Genomic DNA, 13,356 nt, shown 5'->3' on the forward strand with positions numbered 1-13,356 from the left:
CAGGATGGAGAAGGAACCACAGCAGGAATGGGTCCAGGGAATGGTAGTTGGCTCATCGAGATGACGGATATGGCTGCATGGAGGGTTGGAAGGACAGATAAACTGGAAAGGCTGGTTGGGGGTCATGCAGTGGAAAGCCCTGAATGCACAGCTGGGGTGTTTATATCTCATGTACTTTGGAATGGGAAGCCACAAAAGGTCTCTGGTGTCAGGAATAACTTGATCCAAGTTATTATGCTTTGTAAATAGTAATGAGGTCATTATGGGTAAGATGACTTGGAGAGTATGAGTAGAAGCAGATTGCTCAGTGGCAAACCTGTTCTTCGCAGTCTTCATGGTTACACTTTAGTTGATTGTAGGAACCCTCTGAGGGCCCAGACAACCAAATCCTGCTCTTTGGCACTATCTGTGTAGTCACCCACTCCCAAAGCTCGGCCTTTAAGGGAGCAAAAGATGGGTCCTATTTCCTACTCAGGTGTTTTATGTTAGTACAGACACATCTTGATTTCTTGTTTCACGGTCTTCCATGCAAGTCAAAAGGACAGATTACCCTTGCCAGCTGGGTAATGACTGGGGCTCACCTTCCAGGACGATCCTCCCCTCTCCTGTAAATTATGTCAGGCCTGTATGGCCCAACCCTGAATATCGCAGTGGGGAGTCACCACCCATGTCATGTCTTTCCCTTGGACCTGATGAACCCAGTCACTTTTTCATGTTCCACTCAGCATGGGCTGCTGCTGTTCCTTCCTAGAACTTTCAGATTCACCAGTGATGAGAAATCTCTGTACTTTTTCCTTTTGCTCCAGTGAAATTTCCTTACGTTACATTCTTCAACTCTCTAAACTGTAATACTACTATCAATTCCTCTTTGTTTTCTGAGAATTTTCATTTGTGGATTGTTTTCAGACTCTTTAAAAAAATATTTTATTTATTTTTAGAGAGAGGGGAAGAGGAGGGGTAGGGGAGGTAGAGAAATATTGAGATATATGAGAGATACATGGATTGTCTGCCTTTTACATGCCCCCAACCAGGGACCTGGCCTGCAACCCAGGCATGCGCCCTGACCAGGAATCAAACCAGTCACCTTTCAGTTTGCAGGCCAGCACTCGATCCACTGAGCCATGCCAGCCAGGGCTCAGACTCTTTTTTAAAAAATATTGTCTAAGAGCTATTGCTCACCTCTAATAGGTCGGGGGAGCGGTGCAGAGGTATTCATCACCCCTTTCATCTTCTCCTCTAGCGTGGTGATCAGCCAGGATTTATAGTGGAATCACATAATTGGTGATTCTTCAAAGGAAACAAACGAACAACCCTCTTACCTACCCATCTACCTGCCCATATATCTAGCATTACCCTTGCTCACTAAACAGAAAGAATCAGTTCAGGGTAATCTGCTTCCTTGTGTTTCCAGGCAACACAGACTGTCCACAATGGGTTCACACATGCTGGCCAATTTAGAAAGTGAGGGTGAGATTCAGTGAGGGTGAAGAGTTAGAAGCAGAGTTAAAGGCCCTTTACAGAGGGCCTTTTAACCACTAGGCTAAGAAAGCTAAAAGAAAAATCTTCCATGTGTTTAAACAGACAGTTCAGTGAACAGCTACTGATCTTCAGATGAAGAAGGGTGGCTTTTACAGAGCACAGACTCAGTAGCTGGGTTGTTAGATGAGCAGTACCTTCCAGAAGTGTCAGGCAAAACAGGGCTGATTCCAGGCAGAGAGATGGGTAAAATCACGTCCCATCAGGGCTAAGGATGGGGCAAAGGAAGAAGGAATGGTTGAACCATGACCTGTGTCCCCAGACTCTGTTTTGTAAAACCTCACCACAACCTGAGAGGCTGTGAGGCACAGAGAATGCGGACTTGTGAGTGGGCTGGGAGAAGGGAGAGAGGATGCTGGGATTGGACATGAAGGAAGGGGTTAAAATCTCATTCCTTCTTGCTTTTAACTCTACAGTCCCATGAAAGCTAAGGATTAGGAATGTCTTCCAGCTCCTAAAGCCTGCTGACTTAAGTGTTCAGTCACAATTAGAATCTAAGATTCTGGAGCACTTTAAGTATCTATATTCTTTGTAAAGCAAATTGAAATAAATATAAAATCTAGCCAGAAGGACTGGTCATCTTTTAAATTTTTTTTTTATTAAAAGCAAAGCATGTATCTGTCACATTCCTCAATAAGCAGGAACAGGTGCTGTCCCCAGGGCATGGATGGAAGGGAAAGGGATGAAAAAATAGTGACCTTTTTCTCTGAGAGTCATTTTTTAGTGCTTGTAGTAACTCATTTTGACAGTAAAACATTTAACAGTAGAGGGACTGAACAGGTGACAGACCTGTGTAAACTGGCACAAAAGAGGTGGAAAAGAGAGCTGCTCATTTAGTTCTACTGGCTGAGGTACAGTTTCTCCTTCAAGTCCGGGAAGGTGTTTGCAGAGCTGGGAGTTACCATATTTTGCCATGTATAATACACAATTTTTTTTGCCCCAATTTTTGAGGGAAAAATAAGGATGTGCATTATACATGGGCAGCACTAATTCCATATCTATAAAATGTTTTTAAATTTTTTAGAATAATAAATAAATAAAAGATTTTATTTATTTATTTTTAGAGAATGGGGAAGAGAGGGAGAGAGGGAAAGAAACATCAATGTGTAGTTGCCTCTCAAGTGCCCCCTAGTGGGGACCTGGCCCACAACTCAGGCATGTGCCTTGAATGGGAATTGAACCAGCAACCTTTGCTTCCCAGTCCAGTGCTCAGTCCACTAAGCTACACCAGCTAGGGCTAATTTTTTTATTTATGCTTATGCATTAGAAGTGTAACTGTAGAAAGCAACAATGGTATCTGTATGCAAAATAATACCCTGGAATACGATGATCAGGTTTTTTTCTCAACATAAATAAATAAATAATTGAATTAAAAATTAGAACAAAAGATTTTTTTTCTGAAAATTTGGGCCAAAAATGCGGGAGTGCATTATACATGGAAGTGTATTATACGCAGCAAAATGCAGTAGGTCTGCTAGGTGACATGCTTCCGAGGGAACATAAAATGGTGTGGGTGACTATAATGCTTCAATGTTTGTATTCCCTTAACATCCCTATGTTGAAGCCCTACCCCCAATGTGATGGTATTGGGAACTGGGCCTTTGGGAGGTAATTAGATTTAGATTAGGTCATGAGGGTGGAACCTCCATGATGGTATTGGTATCCTTATAAGAAAAGGAAGGCAAAAAGCTCTTTCTCCCCCCCAGCAGCACGCGGTGAGCAAAGGTCATGAGAGGACACAGTGAGAAGGGGGCTGTCTACAAGCCAGAACTCAGGTTCTCACCTGAACCTGAATCTGCTGGCACCTTGATCTTGAACTTACCAGCTTCTAGAACTGTAAGAAACAAATGTCTGCGGGCCAAGCCACCTTATGGTGTTTGTTATAAGCAGCCTGAGCTGACCAAGATAGTGGCCTAATTGTCTTGGGTCCAATCCCTTCCAGAACTGGATCCAGAATTACATGAGGGACAATGTCAGAGGGCATTTTGGCCACAGGCAATTCTTCATTCTTTCTCTCGACATCAATTCAAACTCCCTTTATAGGTGAATGTATAATTAGAAGAATTTGGTGTTGAAAACTGAAAGGAAAAGTGGATGAGAAAAAGAATTGTACAAGGGAACCATGTTAAGAAAAGTAGATCTCAAATCCTGGAATGAAAAACGAGGATTTTTAAGCAAATGATTTCTGCAAACTTGCTTACCTTTATTTAAGCGTCCCATCACAGTGAATTCAAAATATTTGCTGTTGTCCGTTGAAGAGTAAAGGCCAAAGATGGTGGCAGAACTCTTAGTCTGCAGCTTGAAGGTGGCGATGACATAGACCTCATTCAGGGTGGGGTCTGTCAGGATTGGCCGCAGAGCACTTGGGTTCAGCCTCTGGCTGGAGGATGGGAGAAGGTCAAAAACTGGGGAGAATGGAGAGAAAGAGAGTACATCTAGAGTTATTTAAAAGGCAATGGCCAAATTTGGGTCTTACTCACTATAAGGTACTTAGTATTTCTGTTGGTTTATGCAAATATTGTTTGAACAATTCCATAGCTGTCTCCTAGACACAATAATCTGGTTACTAAAGGTGTCATAGTATTCATAATTATAAATAGCTCTTAAAAAATCAATAAAACAAATATCCCAAAGGTTTAACTTTGGGGCAAACACTGTTTTTTGAGGGTGGACAACTTGACAGAAAGCTATAAAGTAGTGTACACTAATGTTGTAGTCATTTTCCATGTTGCCAAAGTCCCCAGTTCTTTAGCTTACAGTGGCTGGACATTTGAACCAGAAGAAATATAGCACAATATTTACCACTAGGTTATAGCTCCCAGGAAAAGACTAAGTTTGCAAGACCTGAATTGCATTTGGCTGAAGAAGTGGCTCTGAAAATGCCTGTGGGGCAAAGCACTGAAGGCTTAAAGTACAAGGGGGGCAAGGTGAAAGACCCAAGGCATTGCTTTTCTTAGTTTCCCAAGTAGTGAATTTCTGGTGTCCTTAGGGTTCTTCATGCACCTCCTAGACCACAGCCAATTGTATTTTTCTAGACACAGGGAATGCAGCATACAGCATGGATGTGAGGGGAGACAAAGGGTCAGAAAAGTGGCCCTGGCTGACATAGCTCAGTGGATTGAGTGTGGACCTGTGAAACAAAGGGTTGCTGGTTTGATTCCCAGTCAAAGCACATGCCTGGGTTGCGGGCTAGGTCCCCAGTAGCAGGTGCTTGATAGGCAACCACACATTGCTGTTTCTCTTTCTTTCTCCTTCCCTTCCCCTCTCTCTAAAAATAAATTAAAATCTTTAAAAAAAAGAATGTAAATCTTTTTTTTAAAAAAAAAGGTGGTTTCCTACCTTTGTGAGACCTAAATATTCCCTTTGTGCATTTACAGCTCTCCAACATTTCTCTGTTAAAAAATTCCAATGCAGAAACAAAACAAAACAATGTGGTCTTTATTTCTTGACTGTAACCTGACTGACGGAGTTGATATACAAAACTAGTTGCCGCTTTTTTTTTTTTAAGAAAGAGAAGAAGCGGGGGAGAGAGAGATGGAGAGAAACATTGATTGGCTGCTTCCCCCCCCCATCCCTACTACCCCCCAACAGGGAACCAAACCTCAAACCTATGCGTGTTCCCTGACTGGGAATCTAACCAACAACCCTTTGTTTTATGGAACAATGCCCAACCAACTGAGTGAGCCACAATGGCCAGGGATAAGTTGCTTTTGATCAAGCCAGCAGCACTTTCTCTCCAACTTTTTAATATTTAAGAAACGTATAAGAGAGTACATCTAGAGTTATTTAAAAGGCAATGGCCAAATTTGGGTCTTACTCACTATAAGGTACTTAGTATTTCTGTTGGTTTATGCAAATATTGTTTGAACAATTCCATAGCTGTCTCCTAGACACAATAATCTGGTTACTAAAGGTGTCATAGTATTCATAATTATAAATAGCTCTTAAAAAATCAATAAAACAAATATCCTTATAGAAAAATGGGCAAAAAACATGAAAAAGCAATGTACAGAAAAAGAGTTAAAATGGCAAATAATTACATAAAAATGTTCATATGCTTAGCTAATGATGAAGGAATTGCTAACCCAAATTATATTATTCACACTACGTTGCAAACACAATAAACACAATAATACCTAACTGTTGGTAAGGGTTCAGGGAAATGGGAACTCATATACCGGTGGGTAAGATCTAATTAGAATAAACATTTTGAAGACAGTTGAAACAATAGTATCAAAGGCCCTAAGGCGTACATGCTTTTGACTTAGCGTCTGCTTCAAGGAATTTATCCTAAGGAAATAATGGATAACATGGTCAATTCTTTAGGTACAAAGATATTTACCACCAGTGGGAATTCTAGAATTTCTGCTAAGGAGGGAATTATGTCAAAATTCAATGGAAGAGGTGGGAAACCTGAAGCTCTGTTGGCACAGCACTTTGTCATGAAACAAAGTGTCCTTAGCAGAGAGAGAGGGCCTGACAGAGATTGAGCCATCCTATGGCACTGCTGTTGTCCAACAAATTATTAGTTACAATATCAAAACACTGCTTCTGTTAGAGCCCCGGATAAATACATTTTGGTCCTTCTAAAAAGTGGAATATTATCTATTAATAAAGTTAGTGCAGCTGAATACTTACAGACATGGAAAAATGTTCATGGTATATTAATTGGAAAAAATTATAAAACTACACATAACAGGATCCTATTTGAAATATATGTGTTTGCATAGAAAAAGATTTGAAAGACAATACAACAAAATACCAACATGAATAGTAGTAGTGATCTCTGGGTCAGGTTGTGATTATCAATGTTTAAATTTCCTTTTCTTTTGCTTACCCAGTTTTCTATTTTTGTTTTTTACGATGAACATGTGTTGCTTTTATATTAAGAAAAAGAAATAAAAGTTATAAAACAAACAGGCAAAATCTACTTAGAAAGTCTACTCTTTTTAAAAGACAACCTGTCTTCAGACTGAACCGGTGTTGTCTCCTTCACCTGGACCCAGGACCTTCCACAATAATGAATTTACTACTAGAAATGTCGCAAAGCAGGACATCTATTATGTTCCTCCGAGCACCCCACTTCCCCCAAAACATGAGGACTACTGTTACTGTACTTCAAAAGAAAAACAGAATTTTCAAATTTCCAGAGAACTGGAAACCACATTTCCACCAGTGAGGGCAATATGTTTAAAAGTTCTATTCAGGACAAGGCATCTTCAGAAAAGAGATGTGTTTTAAAGGATGGGAATTTCATTTAAAACTAAATAAGAATTCCTGATTCTTGCTCTGACTATGATCACTCCCATAAATTAGCTCAAGCTAAATTTACCCGTTCTTCAATCTGTTTTGTCCATCTAATGCACTGGCTTCTCTCTCAAGAGGCAGAGTTAGGATTAGTTACTAATGAATTTGGATACTGTTTTGAAAAGGAAATGAGACACTACAATTTTCTTGTAATGTTATTACATTTTAGTAATAGCACCAGGATCCAAGCACAACCTTCTGGTGTTAGAGGTGAAATTACTGCTATCAAGGAACCCAAGGACCATGTTATAGAAATTGAATACATCCTAATAAGACTAACAAGGCTAGCTCAGAGGAGAAAGGAGATAAGCAAATTATCCAATTGAGCTGATAATTGCAAGGTAATTAACTCAATAAAAGAATTTATCAGAAACTTGACTTAATCAGATAGTCTATGGCAACTACATTAACCAGATAATTTAGGTAGTACAGGCTGATTTCAAGTCGGCATAAAACAGGCAGCTCTGGCACCCTGGCCAAGTGGCTCAGTTGGTTGTCCCATACGCCAGAAGGTCGTGGGTTCAATTCCCCATCAGGGCACATACCTAGGTTGCAAGTTTGATCCCCAGTCAGGGAGCATAGGGAAGGCAACCAATCAATGTCTGTCTGTCTGTCTGTCTCCTTCTCTCTCCCTGTCTCTCTCTAAAATCAATAAACATATCATCTGGCGAGGATTTAAAAAAAAATAAGAAAACAGGCAGCTCTGTTTAAGCAGAAGCAAAATCCATTCCTGTTGCTCACCAGGAAGCAGTGTGTTTGAATGTCAAAAATTCATATAACCTAAAATACTATACCTATAAATTCAAACCTGCCTAATAACGTCCACAATAAGCAAACTTTAGAATTATGTCGAACAGCTGCCTTTCTGACACCAACAGTAACAAGAGCAAGTGTAAACAAGTGGAACTACATTAAACGAAAAAGCTTCTGCACAGCAAAGGAGACCATCAACAAAATGAAAAGGTGACTTATCAAGTGGGAGAAAATATTTGCACATCATGTATCTGATAAGTTAATATCCAAAATATATAAAGGACTCATGCAAAAGACCCCAATATGATTTGCAAATAGGCCTAAAATCTGAATAGGCATTTTTCCAAAGAAGACATACAGGTGGTCAGTGGGTACGTGTGAAGATGCTCAACACCAGTAATTGAATGCAAATCAAAACCACAATGAGCTATCACTTCACACCTGTTAGAAAGGCTCATGAAAAAGATAAGAAACTGGGAGCGTTGGTGAGGGTGTGGAGAAAAGGTAACCCATGCATCCCCAGCGGGAATGTAAACCGGTGCAGCCACTACCGAACACTGTATGAAGGCTCCTCAGACATGTAAAAATAAAACTACCATATGCCCAGCAATTCCATTTCTGGGCATTTATCAAAAAACAAACACAAAAACACTAACTTGAAAATATACATGCATTCTCACGTTCACTGCACCATTATTTACAATAGCTGAGATATGGAGACAACCTAAGTGTTCCCAGATGGATGAAGGGATACAAAAAATACGGTGTATATATATGTGTGTATATGTGTGTGTGTATACATATACATATACACACACACAATGGAGTATTATTCAGTCATAAAATGAATGAAATATTCTCATTTGTGACAACATGGATGGACCTAGAATTGCGGTATCAAACTCATTTTCACCGGAGGCCCAATCAGCCTCGCGGTTGCCTCCAAAGGGCTGAGTGTAATGTTAGGACTGTATAAATGTAACTACTCCTTAGCAGTTAAGTGAGAGCTTGGCGCTGCTGTCGGGTAGAAGAAACAAGGTGCAGCCGGATCAAACAAGGTGGAGGGCCCTCCGGCCTTGCATCTGCCACCTGTGACCTAGAAGGTATTATGCCAAGTGAAATAAGTCAGACAGAGAAAGACAAATACTGTAAGATCTCACTTACATGTGGAACTGGAAAAAACAAAAAAACAAAACCCCAAGTTCATAGATACCGAGAACAGATTTGTCGTTTCCAGACAGTGGGGGTGGGTGTGTGCGTATGAGAGAAATGGGTGAAGGAGACAAAAGGTACAAACCTCCAGTTATAACATAAGTAAGTCACAGGGATGTAATGTGCAGCATGGTGACTACAGTTAATAACACTGTACTGTGTATTCGAAAGTCGCTAAGAAAGTAGATCTCAAAAGTTTTCATCACAAGAAAAAAACTTTTGTAATTATGTATGGTGATTAATATTAACTAGAACTGTTCTGGTGATCATTTTGCAGTATATACCGGTATCAAGTCATGTACACCTGAAACTAATTTAACATTACATGTCATTATACTTCAATTAAATAAAAAGCTTTCTTTTCCTAGAAGCAAGGTCACAATGAATAAATATTATCGACTACAGCATTTCAAACATATCAACACAGACTAAAAGCAGTACAGTGCCCCTTGAAGCTACACCTCTGGTTGGCTGGTCTGGGGTAAGAACAAGGGATCTGGCGAAATGCAAAGTTTAAACGGGCGACGACTGCAACAGCAGGGGAAGGGGTTCGGGAAGGCCCTCGCAGGCCTTCTTCACATTCTGGCCTAGTGAGGGGTAACCTTCCCTTCCCGCTGTATTTCCTGAGTGATAAATCAACCCAGGCATCCCTTTCAAACAGGTGAAGGTCATCACCTAAGATCTTTTCCTGCTTAAATATTGGGTTGGCCAAGAAGTTCGTTTAGTTTTTCCCCATAAGATGGCTCTAGTAGAGCTTAGTCTTCAGTTTCATTCTTACTCTGGTTTCTTTTCAGATCATATAAATCTTTCCCTTTTCAACTTCACTCAAAATTTTGTTAGATTGTATGGTGACAGCTGTCGTGTCAGTGCGCATTTAAAAAATCAAAATTGGTGAATTTTTGTGCAGCCCTTTTAATATTGAAGATGGAAGAAAATAAGCGACATTTTTGGTGTATTATGCTTTATTATTTCAAGAAAGGTAGAAATGCAACAGAAACATGCAAAAAGATTTGTTCAGTGTGTGGAGAAGGTGCTGTGACTGACTGAACATGTCAAAAGTGGTTTGTGAAGTTTCTTGGTACTACTGACATTTTGGCCAAATAAGTCTCTGCTGTGGGGCTGTCTTACGCACTGGAAGATGTTTGGCAGCACCCCTGGCCTCTGCCCATCAGAAGCCAACAACGGGAGATAGCCAACATACTGAAACTATCCAAATCTATAACGTTATTGGTGAAAATGAAAAATGTGTCTTTTATTTTATGGAAAAAACTAAATGGACTTTTTGGTCAACCCAATAATTTCTTCCTTTTGGCCTTTACAAAAAAATTCTGTTTAAGCTTAATTGCTGTCTGCCTGATGGTTATTTTCATCCCATCTGACAAAGGGGCTTGCGGTTTACCCAGGCGTCTTTTCACTGGATTTATCGAATTTTTACTTCTTCATAAAGACCGATGTCTCGGCCCTTCTGTTCTGCTTATCTTAGGAATGGAGGGATGAAGCCAACTCCCTAAGGAGGTGTTGGCGTCCAGGCAAAGCCAGAGCAGGAACGCGAGTGGCAGGGCGCAGGGAAGAATGCTGCGCCGCTCTCGGGGATGCAGGTCTCCGACCGTCTGGGTGAAGGTCGCTCCCGCCCGAGGGAAGGACTTAGGGGACAAAGGGAGAGGCGTAGGCCGGCCAGACTGAGATGAAGGGGCAGAACCCGGTTTCAGGCTACTCCCCAGACGGGGCCTGTTAGATAGAGGTCTAGGGCCGTGTGGTGGGTCAGCTAGTGAACCGTGCGTCTTTCCGTCCACTGAAAATAAGTTGTGCGTCCCCAAAACCCTTGTTTAAGGAATGGGTCTCATTGCTGGATAATGGAGTCTCCGAAATTCAGTAATACAATCACGGCTTCCAATCACAAAACGCTTTGACTCGGGCCTCAGAGAGACACAGAGGTGCCCAGGGAGGTCCCAGAAGCCAAGCCGCGGAGCTGGTCCCCCCACTCGCCCAAGCGTAGCTCCGGCCGGCGGGCCCCCCGAATGAGGGGCCTGGGCGGGTCACCCCGCCGCAGCTCGAGCCCACTTACCCTGGGGGGCCTGGGCGCCGGCCCCCAGCCACGGCTGCAGGGCCAGGTGCAGCAGCAGGAGGGCGGCTCCGCCTGGTGCCCGCATGTTGGCTCTCCCTGCTCCCCGGGCGCCCGGCAGCGACGGCAGCGCAGGTCCTGCCTCGTTGTCCTCCAGCAGCTCGCGGCGTCTGGGTGGGACCGCGGGTGGCGGCGCAGGTGAAGGGTGCGCGGTGCGGGGCCGGAGCAGGACCGGCGTCCCGGGGTGCCGTCGGGGGCTGCACTCGCGTCTCGGCGCCACGCAGAGCTGGTGCGCTGTCGACTGCGCTGGGCGGCCCAGCCAGGCGCTTTATGGCCCGGCGGGTCCCAGGGAGGGGGAGGGCCGAGGCTGGGGCGGCCCCCTTGGCCGGGATCCTCTTTTGCCGGGAAGAGTGGGGGCGGCCGGAATGGGGAGCCTGGGAGGAGGAGAGGGAGGCTTGAGTGTGGGGACGCGCAGGAGCCCCGGACCTTTCCAGTCCTCGGGTGGGCGTGGAGGCAACCTCGGATGGCGAGGGACTTCGGAGGCGGGAGGAGAGAATGGGCAGTGGGGGGCTGGTGAGGGCTCACAGGCAGACAGGGTGGAGATGAAGGGGAAGAAAAGGGCAAAAGGACGAAGAAAGCTACACTGACCTGCTAGCTTGGGACACCATCAGTTCCGCCACCTCTTGTACTCCTTTTGTTTTAGAACGTCGTTCGGACAAGTTTTAACGTTCTTTTGGGCTCCCTTCTGAATGAAACCTGAAGGCTCTCCAGGAACTTTTCTCCTAAAGTGGTCCAGAGAGCAGTTGGTTGCTTTCATTTCTTCAAGCTTTTCTTGAATACTTCAAATGTTGAATTTTTTTTCTTATCAAGTTTTGAGACCTGAACAGTGAAAGTTTGAAAGTCTTTATGTGTTTTTTTAGAGGAAATAAAACACATCTCAAGGAATCAGTCCAGACAGAACCATTTACAGTGCTGTTTTATGGAGAATTTATTTTCAATTCACTTTCTGTCTGCCCACTTCTGTTCCACCCTCCCAAAAGATCCCATGCAACAGTTCAGAGGTATAAGAGTAGGACCTGAAAGAGAGGGAAGAAACATAAGCAATTAGTCTTCCTTCTAAGCAAAGCCCCTTAAAAATAATGTGGATTAACTGGAAGAAAAATATGTCAGAAAATGGCAAACTTTTCCCTTTGACTATTGGAGAAGATCCAGCCAAGAATTTCTACCCTATCTTTGTGTCTCAAAGGATTTCTTTCAAAGGTTAAGAAGCTATCTGGCAGGAGGTGGAAGATTAACTCATCAGCTTATTTCCAAACTGTGCTAGAGTAACCCCTCACCAATTAGGATTCTACTTAGAGCTAATGACCCTGAGATTCCCGAGCTACCTCCGGAGCTCTTTTGCATTTGAGGTCTAATAGAATTCTAATCCAGGCTTCGTTTAATGCCGCATTACACTAACGTCACTGTATGAATGGGCCACGGCACGTCTACGTTCGAGAGTACTGAGGAGACAGAATGTACATGTTTCCAGCAATATGACCATAATCTAGTGACATGGATTAGCCTAGAGAATCCTCAGGTCCCCAAACTGTGCCTCTAGGAGTGGCCTGGGTCAGAGGGGGCTCCAGACCCCCAACTTCTGTTTCAGGAACAGCTTTGCTTGTACATGTTTTATACAGAGATGACTTGAGGGCCCCAGCCCGCTCCCCTAAACACCATAGAACCCGCAAAGCTCTTCTACATGCCCTGCTCTCTCAGGCCCTTTTCAGACCATCCTGCTCTCTCCTCACTGTGTGAGTAATAACCTTTTCAAACCCTTAAGCAGGACTAGACTACAAGCTCCTTGAAGGCAGATACCATTTTTCAGTCACTTTGGTGTTTTTGAAGTCATTTTCTTTAGGCATCCCCAGTTCCTAGCCAATTCTCAAGAAATTAGCTTGCACGGCTAGGTACACAATAAATGTTGGATGGAACTGGATGACTACTAAGTGTAACTGAGCAAGAAGACAATCAAATGACTTTCTGCTGGCCTAACAGATTTAGGCTCTCGTCTTGCTTCTAAAGAGCCTGAATTTTAATGAAGCCACTCACTGGGAAATCTCAGTCAGCTTTTTCTTTGTGTCCTCAGAATTAAGAGGAAGTTTTATTATGATAAAATTTATTAGATCGGCTATGAAATCTATGGTAAAGGAGGTGAAAGAGTTAATCAGCTTCTTTTCTATGCCACCTCATTAGAATATCTGTTGTTGCACTTATCACTTAATTTTAATTTATTTTAATAATATATTGGTTTATTTGCTTACTTTCCCCCAGTATACTCTGTGCTCCTCAGCACTATCTCATTCGCTTTTGTAGCCCCACTTCCAGTACAGTGCCCAGCACTCAAAAGTGAGCAGCTTTGTCATTGAATTGTCTTTACTTTTCTTAACATGGTAAAGTAGGGTAAGGGGTTGTGATCTGTTAGTAATTCATTTGTGTGGCAAGTT

The 13,356-nt window shown here is 42.8% G+C and overlaps 1 protein-coding gene across 2 annotated transcripts in view; it reads right to left on the bottom strand.

Moving 5' to 3' along the window:
- Positions 1 to 11,616, bottom strand: part of THBS4 (thrombospondin 4) — a 56,282-nt gene extending 44,666 nt beyond the window's left edge. The window contains exons 1-3 of one of the 2 annotated variants that reach the window (XM_053912216.2): positions 11,519 to 11,616; positions 10,874 to 11,304; positions 3,738 to 3,941 (exon numbers count right to left, since the gene is read on the bottom strand). In XM_053912216.2, the coding sequence (XP_053768191.1) occupies positions 3,738 to 3,941; positions 10,874 to 10,958 (289 nt within the window). In that variant the 5' untranslated portion in view covers positions 10,959 to 11,304; positions 11,519 to 11,616. Of the gene's footprint in view, positions 1 to 1,179; positions 1,274 to 3,737; positions 3,942 to 10,873; positions 11,305 to 11,518 lie in introns of those variants that run through there. The other variant, XM_045197806.3, reaches the window with a different exon arrangement.
- Between the last annotated feature and the right edge of the window lie 1,740 nt (positions 11,617 to 13,356).

Source organism: Desmodus rotundus, chromosome 1 (genome assembly GCF_022682495.2).
Source record: "Desmodus rotundus isolate HL8 chromosome 1, HLdesRot8A.1, whole genome shotgun sequence".
In the NCBI taxonomy this organism is placed as follows: Eukaryota; Metazoa; Chordata; class Mammalia; order Chiroptera; family Phyllostomidae; genus Desmodus; species Desmodus rotundus.